Here is a 21,368-nt window from a genome sequence, read left to right as displayed (position 1 = left end):
AGTCCCAGCCCTGTGCCCCTGAGAAGCCACGACCATCATTGAATAAAATCAACAGCAGGGGGAGCTGGTGAGCCAAGCAAAATGGCACCATGGAAGAAACTCAACAGCAGGGGGAGCCAGTGAGTCAAGCAAAATGGTGCCACCGTTCTATCACAATCACATCCGAGCCACTGATCTACCCTCCAGGGCAAAGACACGCAGTGGGCACCTGGATGTTCAGGGTTGAGATGTGGCGCTCCAGGTTCTGCTTGGCCTCCATCTCCTCGTCCAACTGTTCCTGCAGGCTGTTCCTCTCGTCTTCCAGCTGGCGCAGCTTGGTGGACACGTTGAGTTTCTGCCGGGTTTCTTCTTGAAGCAGCTCCTACAGAAAGGACACGCAGAAGTCCAGGAGCCCACCCCCAGGAAGGCCGTACCCCAGGTGCCTCCAGATGACGTGGCCCAATACCCACCTGGGTGTCCTGGAGCTGGGACCCAAGGGACGCCACGTCCTTGGCCAGTTTGATGGCCTTGCCCTCTGCCTCGTTGAGCATCCCTGTGACACTCTCCACTTCATTCTGTGGGCGCCCAGAGACTGGTTAGTTGGATCATCCAGGACAGGACTGTCCTTAAGTAAGAGGGGCTCTCTGTGCTCAGTGATTGGCCTTGGGGTGTCGACTGATTGAGAGGTTCCCATGAGCTAAGGGGCCTGGTCATGGTCACTCCATGGCCCCCTAGGAGAGGGAAGGACATCCCTACAAGTTGCAATCTCTGGTAGCCTCTGGTTCCGAGACCCTGTGAGAGCCCTGTTATACTGTGGTTAGACTGTACTAATTGGGCCCTGAGCCCTCCACATGGATCCTGGAGCCTTGCCAAGGTTGGCAAGCATGAAGAGCAGGTTTGCAGGTCCAGATACTGAGTGGTGGTCTGGACTCACCCAATCCCTAAAGTGGGGGAAGAGGCTGCAAAGGGCACCTCCACATCCAAAGGTCCTGTCCCTACCACCCCTCTTCCTCACCCCTGCTCTTTGCCCTTTCACTGACCCTTACAGCAAAACCATAGACGCGGGCACTACAGGTAGAAAGCTCTCTCTACCTTTCCTCTGCCTTTTACTCCAAGCCCTGGTATCTCTGAACAAGTCCTTTTGGAGACACCAGCCCTCCATCCGTCCTCCTCCCATTTACAGTGAGGATATAAATGATCTTCACTCCTCCAGGATGTTGTTTGTGTTAGGACAGCAAAACCCCTGTGCTCAGCTGTGTGTGGAAAAACTCATACTTCATGCTGTCCTGTACTCTTGTCCCAGGCTCTAAGCGCATTAAATATTTATCAAAAGGTAGGCCATATTCCATGAATGGAAAGTCAGCCCAAATGTCTGTTCAAAGCTAATCAAGACCAAAGACCAACAGACCATGTCACTCTTCAGCTTAAAACCCATCAGTGGTTTCCCGTCACTCCTGTCTTCTGGCCCCAACCTGCTCCAGTCCCACTTTATGCCACATACCTTCCCTGTCCTGTAAACTCCACTTGGCCCCAGTCCCCACCATCCCCTATCGTCCATCAGATTTATCATTCTGGCTCTACTGGCCTTACATGATCTCTTCTGACTTCTCACTTAGTCCTGAGCCTTTGCACATGCTATTCCCTGTCTATAAGTAGACAGACTTCTTATCTGTCAGGCTATACATCCTTCTTAGGGAAGCCTTCCCTGACTCCTCCTCCCACAGGCTCAGGCCCTTGTATTATTTATATTCATTGCAGTATGTGTCTCTGCTTCCCAGCATCATCTCATATTCATCTGCATGCTTATTAACGTCTTTCCCCGCACGGGGCTGGAGTTCTCCAGGGGCAGGGACAGTGTTTGTCTTCTTCCTTGCTGTTGTATCTCAGGATTAAACACAGCACCTGGCATACAGCAGGCACTCAATAAATACTCATTTTGAATGAGCAGGTAGGAGTTTTTAGAGGTTAAATTGAATAAGGCAACCATCTCATCTCCCTGAGGAATGTAACGCAAGGAAATGAACAGAGGCTTCGTGAGCTGGAAGAACCTCATCCTTCAGAGACGGTCCCAACGAAGCCGCCTCACCTGCAGCTTGTGGACCTTGTCGTTGAGCTCGGCCCGGACCTTCTCCCCGTCGCTGTACTTGGACTGCAGCTCCTGCAGCTGCACCTCCAGCTTCTTCTTCTTGTGTTCCACCTCCTGCTTGGCCTGGCTCAGGACTCGCAGCTCTCCGGCCAGCTCCGCGTTCTCTTTCTCCAGCGCCTGCTTGTTCTTGTCCAGGTTGGCCTTGGCCTAGCCAGAGAAGCAGAGGGGAAGGGAGGCGTTAGGGCCATGGCTGGCAGAGTGTTTTAAGATAAGGACCTGCGCTAGCGGTCCATTTCTTTGCTTCCCCCTCCCTCGGTAGGTCCGGGGACCTGTGCTCCCCACCTCAGGGGAGGGACTCGGGGCAGTGAGGAGCACACAATCCCCAGTAAGACTTTTTAGATTGTTTTCCTGAAGCTCAGAGGTTGCTAACTAGCATCCCCCAGGCTGCATCAACCCTGCCATCACATCCTATTTGATCCATGTTATACCTTTTAACATTTTAATAAAGAAATATTACACAGGGACGTCCCTGGTGGTCCAGTGGCTAGGACTCAGCGCTCCCGATGCAGGGGGCCTGGGTCTGATCCCTGGTTGGGGAACTAGATCTCACATGCCACAACTAAGACCTGGCACAGTCAGGTAAATAAAAAGAAATATCGCATAAAAATCTGGGTTCCCAGCTTCTCATTTGAAAAATCGAATGTTCTATTTCATGATTGGGTGGTGGTTAAATAATTTGTCAAAATTCACTGAAACATAGACACTTAAAGTTGGTGAATTTTGCTGCATACATCTCTATTTAAAGTCTAACTTCCAAAAAAAAAAGTAAAGATCTGGAAACAGAGGTCTTGCCTTCCTCTGCGAGAGCAATCATCTGGATCTGAGTAGCAGCTGGCCCTATAAACAGGGCAGTCACACTCCACTCAGCCCCAGGCCCCACCACTCCCTCTCATCCATTGATTTATCATACACTGCCATTTCTGTGAAAGTTTAGAGAAAGCTATTTTATCTAAACAGCTCTTGTAGGCATATGAGTTTCTCTAAGAAAAAAAGTGTTTGGGGGAAAAACCAGAAGAAAGCGTGTGGGTCCCGAGAGTGGAGAACGCAACAGTGGGCTCACCCTCAGCTCCTGGGCCCGTCTGTGCAGTGTCCAGGGACCCTCAGAAGCCAGTCCTCTGGTGACGAAGTCCATTTAATGCTGCCAGGACCCCAGACAGGGACAAAGTGCTTCTTAAGGCAACAGTGCAGGTTGATATCAAGGACCCTGGGGGACCTCACGGGACCTGGGCTCCCCTAAAACCTTTTTCCCAGAATGGTGGTGACTATACACGTGTAAGGGGAGTCGAGGTAGGAACAATGCTATGAGTTTTCACCAACAATCTGAAGCGTTGCTAGAGGTAAAACAGTCTCCCTTTTCAGTGCTCCTGAGATGGTGGGCAGGCGTTGTGAGCCCCTCCTGCTCAGGTCAGGCATGGATCACCAACAATCTGAAACGTTGCTAGAGGTAAAACAGTCTCCCTTTTCAGTGCTCCTGAGATGGCAGGCAGGCGTTGTGAGCCCCTCCTGCTCAGGTCAGGCATGGATCACCAACAATCTGAAACGTTGCTAGAGGTAAAACAGTCTCCCTTTTCAGTGCTCCTGAGATGGTGGGCAGGCGTTGTGAGCCCCTCCTGCTCAGGTCAGGCATGGATCACCAACAATCTGAAACGTTGCTAGAGGTAAAACAGTCTCCCTTTTCAGTGCTCCTGAGATGGTGGGCAGGCGTTGTGAGCCCCTCCTGCTCAGGTCAGGCATGGATGGCCAGAACAGCTGAGTCTCTGCAAAGAGGCCTCCAGCGCCTGCTCATCTCGGATGACCACCTGGCTCAGCGCTGGTCAGTTGGCTTTCCAAACTTAGAGTAAAAGTGACACATGGACCTTACCACTGTCTGGAGGACTTATTACTCCATCGGTGGGAAAAGCCCATTTGGATTCAACTTCGATCACAATAAAACTTTCTGGGGGACTTCCTGGTGGCCCGGTGGTTAAGAGTCCACCTGCCAACGCAGGGGTCACTGGTTCCATCCCTGGTCTGGGAAGACTCCGTGTACGGCCCAGGGCAAACAAGTCCACGAGCCACAACCACTGAAGCTCGCACGCCCTAGAGCCTCTGCTCACAACAAGAGAAGCCATCACACTGCGAAGCCCGCGCACCGCAACTAGAGAGGAGCCCCCACGTGCCACAACTGGGGAAAGCCTGAGTGCGGCTGCAAACACCCAGCGCAGCCAAAAGTAAATCATTAATTAACTAAAAAATAATTTCTGGGAACTTCCCCGGTGATCCAGTGGTTAGGACTCCATGCTTGCAATGCAAGGAGCTCAGACTTGATCCCTGGTCAGGGAACTAAGATCCCTCATGTCACAGGGCATGGCCAAAAAAAAAAAAAAAACCTTCTGAACATAATAAAGAAAAGACAGTTGAAAGGAGAAATACATGTTATAGATAAAACTAGCAAGATCTTATTTGTCCAACACAAAAGAACTGACAAAATGCCCAAGGTTCATATTCAGACCCCACGTGACGACTGACAAGGTGACACAAACAGGTAGCTTTTCTCCACTTGGAGCGTGAGGGTGTATATCAGGGACAGTGCGTTTCAGTGTGGGGCCTGGAGATGTGCATTTTAGCAAAGGTCACGGTGGGATTAAATGAGTTGGTGCCTGTAATACTTTGGAACAGTGGCATATACTCAATGCCATACAGGGGTTGTAGCCGTTATTTAAATGTATGGGAAAATTCTGAGATTATGATCAAACTGGTGGTGAACCAGCTCATGGAAGAATATTTATCTTTTTTTTTTTTTTAATATTTATTGATTTGGCTGAGCTGGGTCTTAGTTGGGATTCCCTGGTGAATTTGGCTGAGTCAGGGTCTTAGTTACAGCACCTGGGATCTTTCTTGTGGTATGTGGGATCTTTTTAGTTGAGGCACGTGGGATCAAGTTCCTTTATCAGGGATCAAACCCAGGCCCCCAGCATTGGGAGCACAGAGCCTTAGCCACTGGATCCCCAGGGGAGTCCTGAAGAACATTTATCTTGACTGGCGATAGAAGCTAATGCCAACACCAACAATTCTTAGGTAACACAACAGCCATTCAGTCTAGAAAGTTCTGGAGGAAAGCTGCAGCACGGATCATGGTATAATTCAGACTTTTAGAGAAGACACCTAGCAGGATGTCATAAGCTAAAAAAACTCTTCCCTGGGAATGAAACACAAGGACATTCTCCAAAGCAAGAGGAAGTTCCGGATACACAGAATTTTAGTGCTAGTTAACTGCCTCAGATTCTGTGCACCCCCAAATAGCCAAGCATCAGAGGAAGATTAGATCTAGTCATTCCCAAACTAACCATGGAGCACTGTCTTGCCACTCAAATGATGACAGTCTTGCTCCACTCTGCACAGAAATGAAGATGGCTAGACTGTCCTCAGTGTTCAGCTACTTTCCCAGAATTTTGCTAAACTCTGCTTATCCACAAGGGCCTACCTGGAGACCCTGCCCTGGAGAGGCTAAGAGATGAGTCCAGAGCCAGGGCTTCCCAGGTGGCTCTGGTGGTAAAGAACCCGCCTGCCACTGCAGGAGATACAGGTCGAACCCTCAGTTGGGAAGATCCTTTGGAGGAGGGCATAGCAGCCCACTCCAGTATTTTTGCCTGGAGAATTCAATGGACAGAGGAGCCTGGCGGGCTACAGTCCACGGGATTGCAAAGAGTCAGACATGACTGAAGCGACTTGAGCATGCATGCACGCCAGAGCAGACTGCTGGGACTCTGTCAATAGCTGTGTGGCCTTTAGGTACTCTGGACCTCAGTTCCTTCTTGTGTCAAAGGGGCTTCATTGTACCCATCCCAGTGGGTGGTAGGAAAGATTAGTCAACGTAATATTCAGTAAGCATAAATGCTGGGTGCCGTCACTCTCATTAGGATCGCCGCAGCTTGTTACTGGTCTTCGTGCAGACACTCGCGTGTAGTTACCTGAAGCTGCTGACACATCGTTCTTTGCATTTTGTTGTCACCAGAAAACTACGGCGACTCACCCTCTTGAACTGCTCCAGTTGCTCAGTGAGCTCCTCCACCACCTGGGTGTGCTTCTGCCTCATCTCCTGCACCTGAGACTCGTGGGACCGTGTCTCCTCGTCCAGGGCTTTCTTCAGCATCGTCACCTCCTGCTCCCTCTTGGCCCTGGGCAGCAAGAACACAGAGGCTGGCAGCCAAGGAGACAGAGACGGGCCTCAGTGCAGAGGCGCGAGGGGTCTCCTGGGACCCGGAACTGAAGTCTTTGTCACTATCCCTCCCAAGCTGTGTGACCTCAGGTGAGTCACCTAACCTCTCTGGACCTGGAATTTCCTCAAAACAAGGAGGTAGCCATAAAAAAAGAGGAGCATGCTACCTCCCAGAATCTCCCAGGGCCGACAAACAAATACACAAAATAACACATGATATTGTTGGAAGAATGCAAAGTGAGTTGCAGACTGTTCTGTAAATATTAACATTAGCTTTACTTTCTGAGGATACGCTATGTGCCAAGCTCTGACCTAAGTTCTGGGTATATGTCATCTGATAGAATATTCAGAGTGACCTTTAGAGGCAAGTGTATCATTATTTCTGTTTTACAGATGAGGAAACAAATGCTAAGAAAGAGTGAGCAGCTTGCCCAAGGTATTAAAACCATCGTGTGACTGACCAAGAATTTGAACCCAAACAGTCTGAGTTCACTGCTATGAGCCACTGCTCTGGGCCAGTGCAAAGGGGGCAGAAAGTTGTGCTGGCTTCTAGGCCCAGCTAAGTGATGTAGCACAAAACCCAAAACGTGGGAAGTAAATCTCCATGTTAGCACAGCACTTGGCACAGGGTGCACTCAACACACACTTGTGTATTTGCTGAATAAATAAATGACCTAGTTTCACTGAAGTCGGCATTCATTATCTGGCAGGTGACCCGTTTTTGTTTCTGCTTTTTGGTTGGGTATTGTCAGTTAGCCAGCAGTGACACTTCAAGTGAAGACCAATCTGATAAATGTTATTTTGAAAATTTAATGCAAAACTTATACACACTCAGGAAAAGACAGGAATGAAATTCCCTAAAATGTTAACCGTGGTGGGACTGGGGTCGATGCTTTTGGTATCTAACTTTCCTACAGTTTTCAAGTCATTCTCTAATTGAGTATATCCTCCTACTGTGATGTAAGACAAGATTAAAAAATAAGCATGATAAGACATGGAGAACAGACTTATGGACACGGGAAGGGGTGAGGAAAGGAGAGGGTAGGACGAATGGAGAGAGTAACATGGAAACATACACACTGCCATATGTCTCATAGACAGCCAGCGGGAATTTGCTGTATGACTCAAGGAACTCAGACTGGGGCTCTGTAACAACCTATAGGGGTAGGATGGGGTAGGAGGTGGGAGGCAGGTTCACGAGGGAGGGGACATATGCATACCTATGGCTGATTCATGCTGATGTATGGCAGAAGCCAACACAATATTGTAAAGCAATCATCTTTCAATTAAAAACAAATAAATTTAAAAAATAAGCATGCTTAATTTACCAGTTGATTTTCATGGTTCCGACATATTAAAATGTTTTATTATATTTAGATTTGATGTTAGTATTTATAACATCTATAATAAATTATTAGTATTTTCAAATAATTAAAAAATCCAGTTTTTCCAATTACCCTTTTTGGGTAACAGGAAACTCCCAAATGCCAAGTAGCTAATCATCTCCAGGGTAGGAAGATATGTGGGCCCTTTTAGGTATCCATGTGGCTTAATTAGACAGAAATATTTATTACTCAGTTTTCTGAGATGTCCTTTTTGTTAAGAACAGAACTGAATCAGTTTGCTGTATACCTGAAACTAACATGACATTGTAAATCAACTATATTTCAACAAAATTAAAAAAAAAAAAATTAAGCATGCTTACATCAGTTAAAGCAAAATGCAATCAGCACGATAAACGCAGGGCCTGAGGAGCCCCGTGACTCAGGATCTGTGTGGGTTTGCCCCTTTCCACCAGCTGTCCCGACCCATCCGAGCGGCCGGCCGGCCGGGTGGGGGCTCCTCACCTGAGCTCCTGCTGGGTGGCCGTGCTGTCCAGCGTGTCTTCCAGCTCCGTCTTCAGCGCCTCCAGCTCCTCCCCCAGGTCCCGCTTCTGCTTCTCCGCCTTGTTCCTCGCGGCCCGTTCTGAGTCCAGGTCCTCCTGGAGGTCTGAGATGTGACCTTCCAGCTCCCGGATCTTCTTCAGGGCATTGTTCTTCTGAGCCATTTCGTCGTCCAGCCTGCCAGGGACAGATCACCGGAACTAAGACCCTGGGGTCCCTAGGCCCCCTGCTGTTCATCTCACGAGGTCGCCAAAAATGGTTTTCTGGAAGCAGTCGTTTGGGTTCCACAGATATCAGAACATGTTCCATTCAGGTCCCGAGACACACAAGGCCCCTTCTTGCCATGTTGGACTGCTTGGAGGTTCATGCAGGCTGTAGTTTCCGAGGGCTGATGTAAGAAACAGGTCGTGCTGCACGTGTGTGTGTGTGTGTGTGTGTGTGTGTGTGTGTGTGTGTGTGTGAAAGTGAGGCAGAAACAGACAGAGACACAGACACAGAGAGTGCTTTGCACTGTCCCAGCATGGTGCCTTGTCCCCAGCAGGAGCCCAACAGATGCTTTCTGAGTGTCAGGCAAGTGTTCCTCCCCAGTAACTACTGGTTGATTCTTCCTTCCATTTGCAAAGTGCTTGGCCAGGCACTGCTTGTTGGGGGTGGGGATGTTAACACCAGGGGAGACGGTGACTGCGGGTCAGGGTGGGAGGTGGGGAGCCTTGATCTGGTCAGGGTGGGAGAGGGGAGCCTTGATCTGAAAGAATGGAAGGGAGCTCCCTCCTGACCACGGTGGGGCTGCTTCCAGTTTCGTCCACGATGGATGGAAGGGGACCCGTGGAGGGAAGACACGAGGTGGCCCATCACCCTAGCGCTGTCGCCTGGCACAAACCAGCTGAGAGAGAGCTGGCCAGGGGACCAACCAGAAAGCGACTCCCAGCCCGTCTCTCCAAAGCCAGGCGACTGGTCCAGGTTCCTTCACCTCCCCTGGCCCAGCTTCCTCCTCAGTGACTGGAGGTGCAGCAGCACATCCGGCCAGGCGGTGGTAAAGACACCGCTCGAGCAGAGCTCAGCACACGGGGAGCAGGTAAGTAACTGTGAGTCGCCGCTCTAATGCCCCCGGGGAAGCTGTTAGAGCACCCCCAGCTCCGAGCTGGGAGAAGGGGGTGCAGAAAAGTGGGCGGGGGACACCCCACATGGAACGGGCCGAGTCTGCTGTACCCTGGGCGGGAAGAGAAGGGGCAAAAGCTCGGGAGGAGACTGGTGTTCACATAAAGAGGGGCCTCAGAGGGCGACAGCCGGGGACAGCAGGGTCCTCCCAGCCTCAGACACGTGGTGTTTGTGGTGCCCATGGAACGGCTTCTTTGTGCAACCAGAAATCCAGGGCTGGGGTGCAGATGACGAAGGATGGGCACCCAAGAGGCGGGCACAGTGGCAGTAGGGAGGATGAGCTTGGTAGGGAGAGAAGAAGGCCAAAGGCGAGGTTCCCGCAAGGCACCTGGGCGGCCAGGGCGGGGCCACTTCACGTGAGATGGAGGCCTGCCTGGAGGAGGAGGAGGGCCAGGCGCCACCCCTGCAGGCCGGCAGGGGCCCTGGGGCACACGCACACACTGGACCTGCCCGCGGCAGCCTTGTACCTGCCCAGGGCCGCCTGCAGCTCCTCCTCCTTCTTGGCCAGCTGCATCTTGAGCTCGGCGATCTGCGCCTGCAGTTCTGCGATCTGCTCGTGCAAGTCGCTGGCCTCCCCATCCAGCTTCCTCTTGAGCTTCTCCAGCTCCTGCCGGCTCTTCTCCTCCTTCTTCAGCCGCACTGCGCAAAAGCCAGGGCCCTTCAGGGGTGGACACTACCCAAGAAACCCCTGGAGGACGAGCCTTCCTGCTCGGGCACTTCACACACACACACACATACAAGAACCATCCCACCCGCACCACGCTCTTGTGGAAGGAAAGTCAGCCCTGGTGCCAAGCATCTTCTAGAATGAATGTGTGTGTTCCCTAAGGGTGAGCAGGCAGCCAGGTAGAACTGTCCCTTTCCTGCTGTAATCCACCATTCTCAAATGTCCTGTCTTATTTTCCTACTTTTAAAATAACCCCCTTCACTGTTAACCTGAAACTATCACAGCATTGTTAAGTGGCTACACCCCAATACAAAATGGTTTTGGTGTTAACAAAAAATAAAATAAAATATCCCCCTCAGAACCTCGCCAGAAGCCATTTTACCTTCCAGTTCTGAAATCATAGATTCGTGCTTGTTTTTCAGTTTGGTAAGATTCTTGGCTTTTTCTTCCTCTTCTGCAAGATTTGTTGTTAAGTCACTAATCCTCTCTTCAAGGAGTTTTCGCTCCTTTTGAGGGAAAAGAAAAAGAAATATCATTAGTTTTTTTCCTTTTCTCTGGGGTCTATGTTTCACTGTTAGTAACTTCCAGATAAACAGTTGAAAGGATAATCTACACTATAACCAAATGCAACCTAGAGTTTTAAAGGGGGAAAAATAAGTTCCTCAACAATAATGCTTTCCAAAGACTAGCCACTCCCCACCTCAGGGCCCTCCACCCCTCAACTTCATGTCCCAGCCAAGGGGCCCTCTTTCCTTTCTTACCACAGGCCTCAGGGCCCTTGCAAACAGGCGGGACCATCTGTCTGGGATGTGCCTCCACCCCCTCTAACTGCTCCTCATTCTTCAGGTTTCCACTGAAATGTCACCTCCTCCAGGAAGCCTTCCCTGAATGCCCCACCTCCATCCCCTAGTGCTCTGCTCTTAGAAGAGGGTAGCAATCATGATGGCAATTAGTGGTTGCTTGTACAATCATCCACTTGTTGTCTCTCTAGAACATAAGCCCTTCGAGGATTGGGTTCTCCTGCACCGTGCACGCCCTGCCCCTGACACCAAGCCTGTCTCACAGTCAGTGCCCAGCTGGCATCCAGGACTAAAGGCAGTCCACTCACAGTGGGGCTGCTTAGTGGATACTGACTAGGGTGACCGACTCATCTTGGGACTTTTCTGGTTTGGGGGCTGAGAGTCTCACATCCCAGAAGCCCCTCAATCCCAGGACAGCTGGTCCTCTGTTAGGAACTGGAAGCGGGTGGTGAGAATGTGAGGGGGCCCCCTGGTCTCAGGCACATTGCCCGCCCTCCCTTGCACAACTTGGGGGTTGCATTGGTTGTGGTGTTCCTGACGCTTGCTCCACGGTGGCCCTGGCACTGTTGGGACCACCAGGGCCCCCATCCATGGCATGCTTGCATCCTGACAGTGGCCACAAGGCTGCCACATCAGCGCCAGAGATAACTGCTTGTTTGGCCTTTAATTCCTTGTACCTGGCTAAAAAAGGGAAGGTATCTGAAGGTATCCATAGTCCTGATGAGCCTGTCATTTTAATCCAGACACTCAACCCCACTCACTTTTTTTAATTTTTGGCCACATTCCAGGGCATGTGGGATCTTAGTTCCCTGACTAGGGACTGAACCCACTCCCCCATGCAGTGGAGTCTAACCACTGGACCACCAGGGACGTCCAAACCCACTCACTTTTGACAGTTTATTGTTCTGATCATCCATGACCAGAATATCATCCTCCAGTTTCTTGATCTTGGCCTCAGCTGTGACCTTCTCAAGTTGTAGCTTCTGCCTGGCAGCTTCCTCTTCCTCCAGCTGTTCCTCCAGGTCCTTTGTGGGGGAGGGAAAAGAATTACAGCCTTGTTTAACCCAAAATCTACTCTCCCGGAGCTCTGGGGACTCATGGATACAGAGGCTGGGCCTCATGGCTCCCTGCAGTGCTCTGCAGTCTCTTTTCATCAGAAAGAAAAGGTCTGAGTAAACCACTTTGCTTTGTGGAGCCTCAGTCTCCTCATCTGTAAAGTGGGGAGAATAGATACCATGGTGGTTTTAAAAATATGTCCACAAATTCTTTGATACTCTTCCCTTCAACAGGTGGAGTGTAATTCTTCTCCCCTTGAGTGTCAGCTGGGCTTAATGACTTGCTTCTAACAAAATCAAGAGGAAGCGATGGCGTGTGTAAGTCAGAGACTAGGCTATAGGAGGCATTGCAGCTTCCTCCCCTGTTTTCCCTCCATTCGCTCTGTCCAGGGAAAGCAAGCTGCCATACTGTGAGGACACCCGAGCTGCCCTGTGGAGAAGCCCACGGAACAAGGAACTGAGGTCTCCTGCCTACAGCCATGTGAGTGACGGCTCACTCACCCCTGGAAGGGGATCCTCAAGGCCCAGTCAAGCCTTCAGAAGACTGCAGCCCAGGCTGACATCACAACTGCAATCTCATGAGAAGCTCTAAGCCAGAATCATTCAGCTAAGCCACTCTCAGAGTCATGACTGTGGGAGATAAATGTTTAGTATTTCATTTACCAAAAAAAATATATTTTTAAATTTATTTATTTTCGGGTGTGCTGGGTCCAGCTTTCTCTGGTTGTGGTGTGTGGGCTTCTCATCATGGTGGGTTCTCTTGCTGCAGAGCACAGGCTCTAGGCAAGTGGGCTTCAGCAGCTTTGGCATGTGGGCTCGACAATTACAGCTCGTGGGCTCTGGAGTGCGGCTCAGTAGTTGTGGCACACAGGCCCCACAACACGTGGGATCTTCCTGGGCCAGGGAGCGAACCCGTGTCCCCCTGCACTGGCAGGAGATTCTTACTACTGGTCCAGCAGAGAAGTCCTAAATGCTTCTTATTTCTAAGCTGCTGAGTCTTGGTGCTTTTTGTTCTGCCGCAGTAGCTTACTGATACAATTACCCCTCACACAGGGTGGCTATTAGGAGAAACGTGTTTGCGCATGGAAGGCAGGGCAGCAGGACATAGCAGGCTCCCGAGGAGACCTGTGTAGGCAGAGGGCTGCTCCTCTCCAAGCCTGAGTCTCTATCTCAGTCCAGTGGGGACACACATCATCAGATGCACCTCACAGGTCTGCAGCGCGAGTCAAGGGTTTCGGCACCACCGAGGGCAGCCCCCGCAGCGCCTTACCAGCATCTGCTGGGCCATCTTCTTCCGTTCTGCCTGCAGCTGCTGGCTCCGGTCTTCCTCCTCCTCCAGGCGGGCCTCCATCTCGTGCAGGATCTCCTCCAGCTCCTGCTTCTTGGCTGCCAGCCGGACCCGCATCTCCTCGGCCTCGGCGTACAGCTCCGTCTCCGCCTGCAGCTGCTCCTGCAGCAGGTTCTTCTCCTCCGTCAGCTGCAGGCAGGGGGCGGGGAGACAGGTGGTGAGCCCCACGGGGGCAGGCGGCCTGCCCTCTGCAGCGTCAGCCAGGCTCCCGGGCCGGTACCTGCGAGTGTTTCTGCTCCAGCTCCTTGAGTTCGCTCTCGGCCTTCTGCTGCCGCTCCTTGGTTTTCTGGAGCTCATCCTCCTTGGCTTGCATCTCCTCCTCCTGCCGAGTCACCTGCAGCAGGGGCTTCACCTGCACACAGAGGGTCAGCCCATCAGTTGTCTCCATGGCACAAGGGATACACTCTCATAGTAAGTAAATCAATGGTTCTCGGCCAGGGACAATTTTATTCCACCTGCAGCCCCTCAGGATATTTGGCAGTTTCTGGGGACAGTGTTAGCTGTCACAACTAGGTGGGCGGGGGGATGCTACTGGCATCTGGTGCGTAGAGGCCAGGGATGCTGCTCAACATTCTAGAATTCTCAGGACAGCCTCCGTGACACAGAATTACCCGTCCCAAAATATCAACATATGCCAATATCAACCAATATGCCGAGACTGAAAAATCCTAGAGCAACAGGAAGAGGTGCAAAGTGACAGGAGAAGTCTCGCCTCCCCCCATTTAGTCCCATCCTGAGTGAGAGCTGCTGCTGACAAACTGCTGTGTTTCCTTCCGAAGAGAAAAGGAGAGGAAAGTCCCCCACATCCTGCCTCCCGTTACTGGCCCTATCAGCATCTCCTTCTAGCCCTTTGTCCTGCACACTAAAAAAATACACCGAGACCACGCTGCCCAGCGTTACATGTACTTAAAAAAATTTTTTTTTAATTAAGAAAGTTTTTTTGCCATGCCATGAGGCTTGAGGGACCTTAGTTTGCAGACCAGAGATGGAACCCAGGCCCTCTGCAGCGAAAGCATGGAGTCCTAACCACTGGACCATCAGGGAATTCCCTACGTGCCGCTTTTATTACTAAAAACGACAGGATAATTGTCACCCGTGCGGTCACGTCAGTGTTACAACTTGATTTTTAAATATCATCATTTTTAGCGATTGAAAGTATCCCATTGATGGATGAGCTGTTATGAGTCAGTCTGCCAGGGCTGGGCATTGAAATTTTGCTCTTGTAAATGAATGCCCTTCATTTTTTATTTTCTTTATTGCGGGTGGTTTTTTTAGGAGCTTCCAGAAGTTGGGTTGATGGGAATGAACATTTCCAAAAAGCAGCTTCCCCTCACTGCTCTTCCCCAGGCTGACTCCTAACTCCTTGTGTTCAAGCCCCACCCGGCACTAGAGGAAGCCGTGTTCGATACACTGCGGTTTCCTTCCTGCACTGACCCCAGTCTGCCATGGGCATCATTTCCTGCGATTACCTATCACCTACTCCTCCACTCACCTAGAATATTCATGAAGCCAGGGTATCCCCAGCCCTCCACACGCGCCTGGTGCACAGTGGCCATTCAACACATAGTCACTCAGTGGAAAAGCTTTGTGCCCATCAACAGACTCAAGGGCACCTAAGAGGAAGCTGTGTCCGTCCCCACAGAGCAAGCCTTTGCCCAACAGACTCGTAACAGCCAGTGATGCTGCAAGACCAAGCTGTACCCAGAGAAACAAACAGTGTATACACACAACATGCTGGATGATGCTTTGTGACAAAGTGAAAGTCGCTGAGTGGTGTCCGACTCTGCGACCCCATGGATTATACAGTCCATGGAATTCTCCAGGCCAGAATACTGGAGTGGGTAGCCATTCCCTTCTCCAGGGGATCTTCCCAACCCAGGGATTGAACTCAGCTCTCCTGCATTGCAGGCGGATTCTTTACCAACTGAGCCACAAGGGAAGCCCAACAACTGGAGTGGGTAGCCTATCCCTTCTCCAGCAGGTCTTCCCCACTCAGGAATTGAACCAGGGTCTCCCGAATTGCAGGCAGATTCTTTGCCAACTGAGCTATCAGGGAAGCCCCAATGACATAACTACGGGACCCCGTTAACATAATATTCTTGAGATGACAAAAGTACAGAAATAGGGAACACATTTGTGCTTGCCGGGACTGTGGAGGGAAGTGGGCAGAGCTATAAATGGGCAATAGGAGGGATCCTTGTGGTGATGGACGGAGAAGGCAATGGCACCCCACTCCAGTACTCTTGCCTGGAAAATCCATGGACAGAGGAGCCTGGTAGGCTGCAGTCCATGGGGTCGCTAAGAGTCGGACACGACTGAGCGACTTCACTTTCACTTTTCTCTTTCATGCATTGGAGAAGGAAATGGCAACCCACTCCAGTATTCTTGCCTGGAGAATCCCAGGGATGGCAGAGCCTGGTGGACTGCCATCTATGGGGTCGCACAGAGTCGGACACGACTGAAGCGACTTAGCATTAGCATAGCATTGTGGTGATGGAAGTGCTCTGGGTCTGGGTTACGGTCACGGCTGTAACACACATGCCAAAGAGGGGGCTCTTCTCAAGCCCAGAGAATCGCCAATGGGGAAGGTTTGGTTTTGAGCTCTCAGTTGCAAGCCTGCTATCCACCACCTCCAGTCCCACGTGGGCAGCGTCCCAGGGAAGACCCAGGACTTGGGAGAGGTGGGTGGAAGGGGGCTTGGGATGAGGATGCACTCACTTTGGTGAAGAGCCGCCACCACTGCCAGTTCCGCAGCTTGAGATAGGCGGCGCAGTTCCTCTGAATCACCTTCATGGCCGTCAGCTGCTGCTGCCTCTTGGCAAAGGCCCTGGGGAGAGGGAAGTGGAAGCGTGAGAAGACCTGCTCGGCCCAACACACACCTCACTGCACTGTCACAGCATCCAGCCCCGCAGCATCCTGAGAGCAGGACACGTCTGTGTGGCTTGTGATTTTGAGACTTGCCCAGGGACATCCCCCCATTCTCTCTAGCCCAGATTCTCCAGCAAGCTCTGAGCATCAGTACAAGTATATATCATCTGGAGGCCACAGCCTTTCTCAGTGGGCAAGGAAGACCCAAGGCTCACAAAATTTCCTGAATTCAGATCTGTGGTCCCAGTAACACCTAGGAAATCAACCCATGCTACACCATGCCTGAGGGGCATCCAACAGCCTCATCTGTACCACATCTTCCCCAAAGCTGAGAGTCTGAAAAACCTATCGTTTCCTCGGGTGTGTTTTAAACTCCCAGGCCTGACATAGAACCAGCACCCCTCCTATTTAAGGGCTATTAATGAACACCATCCTCTTGTCTCTGAGTGGCTGCCATTATGGCTGCCATCTTGGACGTGGGTGAACTTGAAGAATAAAATCTCCCCAGTCAGTCTGCAAGTGGGAGTGGTGACAACAGAGAATTTAGTTATGACACTTAACAGGTTAGGTCTGTCCCAGGACCAAGCACTCCCCAGATCTGGCCTTGACCATCCTGAGTCTACCTGGCAATGAATCAGCTTGACACGATCAGATGAGTATGTGGTCTGTACCTCCTGATGACACATGCCCTGGACTAGGGCAACTCCATCAGCCCCTGCAGTCCTGTTTGGGGTGTGAGTTTCATGGAGGAACCCTAGCCCTCACCCAGGCCCCGGTTTCCCAAAACAGAGGGAGCGTCAGGGCAAGACCATGCCTTATGAATCCCATTTGGACATGGGGGTATAGATACCAATACACCTTCCTCAGGTACTTTATCATATTCTCACACTTCTTAAATGATAACCAGCTTTGTTCTCAACTGTTTATATGCAGTATTTCATTGACTCCCTCTCATTAAAACAAGTTTACGAGGCAGGAGTGATTATACTCATTTTCCTGAGGCTCAGAGAGGTAAAGTAACTTTCCCAAGGTTCTTCACCAAATAAGCAGGGAAGCCAGAATAGAACCTCTGTCTAACTCTCCACAGCCTGTGGTCTTAAGCCCTTCCTGCCCTGTCCTTGTAACTAGCACATATTTTTAAAGTGGTAGCATTTCCTTCCCCTCAAGAAAAGGCAGCCATTCAATCAGTGACATCTTCGAGCAGATGGCCTCTGCTCTAGAATCAGGGATCAGGACATGAGGCCGGAAAACCCCCTGAAATTCTGTGCTTCTGGTCTGTGTTTGCAGGGAGGCGACAGCATGCAGGTCTTTACTTTCTGGCCAGGTAGCCGCGACACATCGCCTGGAAGGCCATGATGACGTCGGTGATCTTTAGGTCTCGCTCCTCTTCCAGGTGGGCCAGGACCCCGGTTCGGAAGAAGATTTTGCTCTGCCCGATCCTGTACAAGTTGGGGTCGAGTTCCAGGGCTTTGATCTGCGGAAGGAAGGAGGGGAGAGTTCCTGTTCTTGGCTCTGCCACTTGGCAGGGGGTTAAGTGTGTTTAAGGAGGGTCCCGGAGGTCTGCAAATGGATTTCTGGGGAGGGGCTGGGGACCAGGCTCACCATCAGGATGCAGGCCTGCTTCCCATCCATGAAGCCTTTGGGAATGGCGTTGGCGGCCAGGATCTCGTACCTTGAGACACAGGGCAGGAGTCACGACCAAGTGCATCTGCGTTGTCATCAGTCTGTCCCTCCTCTGAGCCTGCTCCCCGCACCCGCTCCCCCGCCCCACCCTCACCAGCCTGGCAGGCTCACCGTTGGCGGAACTCCTGGAAGACGATCCTGTTGGGGAAGCCCTGGCGGCAGATTCGGATGCCTTCCAAGACCCCGTTGCACCGCAGCTGCTCTAGCACCAGGAAGGCGTCCAGCTTGCCCGACTGCAAAGATGCAAAGGGCGGTGGGCTGCCAGGGCCTCAGGGAGCAGCAAGCCCCGAATCTCAGGCCCAGTGCCCCACCTCGCCAGGCCATGGGGAGGATCACTGGGGGCACCAGATGAGAGCTCAGCTGAGGGTCTGGTGCCGTGTCTCATTCTTGTTGGCACCAGCATCACCTGAGGCTTCCTCCCTGTCACCTCCCCCTCCCTCGCTTCCTGCCCATCGCCAGTTCTGTGGCTCCGACCTCCCAAACATCTCCCCATCTACCCACTTCTCTCACCACTGCCATCCACTCGCCACCCTCTTCTCCTGCCCCAATGAGCACAGTAGCCTTATACTGTCTTCCCACCCCGTCCTGTCTCTCTCATTGCCTCAATTGGTTTCTAAAATGCAAATCTGATCGTGACACGCCCCCTGATAACATGTTACAGAAGGAGTGCCAAGCCCTGTTAACCCCAGGAACGCCACAATCTAAGCCCCGCCCAGCATTCCGGCCTCATCTCCCCCATCCCTGCCTCACACCATCACACGTCAATACGGAACGACCCACCTGGAGTTTCTTCACCCAGACCCTTCATTTCTCACCTCCACGTCTTTGCTTATTCTGTTCCCTCTGCCTAGGATGCCCTCCCGACCCTGCCCTCCGAGTCACCGAGTTCACATCCTTTAAGAAGCTTTCTCTGAGCCCTGAGTTTTGAGTGGGACCCCTGGCTCTTTGGTATTCTCGTAATTTACCACATGACCTCCTCAGCTGGTGTGTCCCCATCTCCCACAACTCAGCACTACGGACGTCTTGGGCTGGATAATTCTCTGTGGTTGCAGGGGGAGCGGCTCTGTGTGCTACGGGATGTTTAGCAGCATCCCTGGCTTCTGTGCACTGGATGCCAATTATAGCCCCCCTTTCAGTTAAAAATGTCTTCTGCTGCTGCTACGTCGCTTCAGTTGTGTCCGACTCTGTGCGACCCCATAGATGGCAGCCCACCAGGCTCCCCCGTTTCTGGGATTCTCCAGGCAAGAACACTGGAGTGGGTTGCCATTTCCTTCTCCAATGCATGAAAGGGAAAAGTGAAAGTGAAGTCGCTCAGTTGTGTCCGACTCATAGTGACCCCATGGATTGCAGCCCACCAGGCTCCTCCGTCCATGGGATTTTCCAGGCAAGAGTAGGATTTTCCAGTGGAGTGGGTTGCCACTGCCTTCAGACACGGCCAAATCTCCCCAGTGGGGGAAGGGAGGGCACACAATTGTCCCCCAGCTAAGCACCCCTAGCCTAGATTATGACACCTGCCAGCAAGGACTACAGTCTATCCAGCTCCGAATCCCCAGCACCTGGCACAGGGGGAGCTCGGCAAATATTAGCTGAATAATGTTTACTGTAAATATTACAGTAAATATTAGTGAACGAGTGATCTGATACCATGTGCAGCCACTCCGGGGCTCAAAGTCCCCGGGAGCATTCTCCCTTCCTCTCTTGCCTTCTTCTCCCTCTTGGATGAGAAAGGAGTGCCTCCCACTTGTGTCAGATGGAGCCCTCAGGGTGGGGGGTCTGGCTTTCCTCCTGCCCCTGTAGCCCAGCCTGCATCCCCTTTCCCTGCAGACCCTGAGGACGTCCCGAGGAGGCGGGCGGCGGCCTCACCCTCTTCTCATGGTTGGGGATGATGCAGCGCACGAAGTTGGGTGTGGTGTTCCGCAGTGTGGTCATCAGCTTCCCCAGCTGCTCCTTGTACAGCTGCCCCACTGTGCGGAACATGCCCTTCTTGGTCTTGGAGGCGCTGGGCAGCGAGCTCTCCGTCATCTTGGCCATCTGGTCCAGCCCCACGATGCGGTCCACTGCAGGCACGTGAAGGGTGGCGTCAGCCCACCAGGGGCTCTGCACCCCACAGCAGGCCAGGGGGCCACCCGGAGCATGGAGACCCCAGGTCCCCTGCTCATTCTCATGGGGTTCTTTCCTCCACCCCCACCACCTTCCCTCTAGTGATAGGTAAAGGGAGGTGTCGGGGGTTGCTTTCCAAGTATTACGTATTGCTGAGACCCTGAGAACTCCCGAATGACAAAAATAACACATTCTCTCTGACACTGTTACAGAGACTTGGGGGTAAATCCTGCTCTTGCCACCGCCTTGGCCTGGTGCCATTTTGTGCCTCAGTTTCTCCTTCTGTGAAAGTGAAAGTCACTCAGTTGTGTCTGACTCTTTGAGACTCCATGGATGCAAAGAGTTCATGGAATTCTCCAGGCCAGAATGCTGGAGTGGGTAGCCGTTTCCTTCTGCAGGGGATCTTCCCAACCCAGGGATTGAACCCAGGTCTCCCGCATTGCGGGCAGATTCTTTACCAGCTGAGACACCAGGGAAGTGGAGGTAATAACAGCATCTACCTCCTAGGGCAGGAATAATTGAATAAGGTCTGCAAAGGGCTTACCTCCCTGCATGCCTTCAATCCTTCATCCACCAACAAATATTTATTGAGAGCCTTCTGTGTGCCAGGCCCTGGGCATACAGACATGAACAAAATCCAGACGCTGTGTACCCCCTCGACCCCAGCTCATATTCTATGGTTATTCCAACAGAAGGAGGCAGATAATGATCAAGCGTGCAAGTATACAATATTTTGAGTGGTAAGGTGAGCTTAGAAAGATAAAACAGGGATCCCTTGGGGGAGGAGATGGCAACCCACTCCAGTGTTCTTGCCTGGAGCATCCCGTGGACAGAGGAGCCTGGTGGGCTACAGTCCATGGGGTCACAAAGAGTTGGATACAACTGAGCGACTAACACACACACACACAGTTGACTGTATCCAGCTGGTTGGTGGTGGTGTGGAGGTCAACCCCACTGACATTAGACCCAGCACTTCTGCTCCATGTGCTCGGGTAGGCTCCATGTAATAATGTCTGCAAGGAGATCCAATCAGTCCATTCTAAAGGAGATCAGCCCTGGGATTTCTTTGGAAGGAATGATGCTAAAGCTGAAACTGCAGTACTTTGGCCACCTCATGCGAAGAGTTGACTCATTGGAAAAGACTCTGATGCTGGGAGGGATTGGGGGCAGGAGGAGAAGGGGACGACAGAGGATGAGATGCCTGGATGGCATCACTGACTCGATGGACTGAGTCTGAGTGAACTCTGGGAGCTGGTGATGGACAGGGAGGCCTGGCGTGCTGCGATTCATGGGGTCGCAAAGACTCAGAGACGACTGAGCGACTGAACTGAACTGAACTGAACTGAATAATGTCTTTGCTTGTCTACCTCACCTATAAGACTGTAGGCTCCTTGAAGGAAGGAGTTTCAGAGTTTATCGTGAGTCCCAGGTGATATATAACCTGGGTTGAGATGCTGTTACCCCATTCCAAGGGCCTTGGCAC

At 51.8% G+C, this 21,368-nt stretch overlaps 1 protein-coding gene across 3 annotated transcripts in view; it reads right to left on the bottom strand.

Annotated features, from left to right (window-relative positions):
* Positions 1–21,368, bottom strand: part of MYH11 (myosin heavy chain 11) — a 127,431-nt gene that overhangs the window by 16,534 nt on the left and 89,529 nt on the right. For all 3 annotated transcript variants that reach the window (XM_027527198.1, XM_027527196.1, XM_027527197.1), the window contains 15 exons: positions 19,649–19,842; positions 17,897–18,018; positions 17,705–17,774; positions 17,416–17,576; positions 15,953–16,061; positions 13,455–13,586; positions 13,157–13,363; positions 11,719–11,856; positions 10,414–10,537; positions 9,832–10,003; positions 8,171–8,383; positions 6,138–6,282; positions 2,066–2,272; positions 450–554; positions 209–361 (listed from right to left, as the gene is read on the bottom strand). In XM_027527198.1, coding sequence (XP_027382999.1) covers positions 209–361; positions 450–554; positions 2,066–2,272; positions 6,138–6,282; positions 8,171–8,383; positions 9,832–10,003; positions 10,414–10,537; positions 11,719–11,856; positions 13,157–13,363; positions 13,455–13,586; positions 15,953–16,061; positions 17,416–17,576; positions 17,705–17,774; positions 17,897–18,018; positions 19,649–19,842 — 2,252 coding nt within the window. The remainder of the gene's footprint in view (positions 1–208; positions 362–449; positions 555–2,065; positions 2,273–6,137; positions 6,283–8,170; positions 8,384–9,831; positions 10,004–10,413; positions 10,538–11,718; positions 11,857–13,156; positions 13,364–13,454; positions 13,587–15,952; positions 16,062–17,415; positions 17,577–17,704; positions 17,775–17,896; positions 18,019–19,648; positions 19,843–21,368) is intronic.

Source organism: Bos indicus x Bos taurus, chromosome 25 (assembly GCF_003369695.1).
Source record: "Bos indicus x Bos taurus breed Angus x Brahman F1 hybrid chromosome 25, Bos_hybrid_MaternalHap_v2.0, whole genome shotgun sequence".
Classification (NCBI taxonomy): domain Eukaryota; kingdom Metazoa; phylum Chordata; class Mammalia; order Artiodactyla; family Bovidae; genus Bos; species Bos indicus x Bos taurus.
The sequence above is the reverse complement of the archived record's forward strand: the minus strand, read 5'-3'. Positions and strand labels throughout refer to the sequence as shown.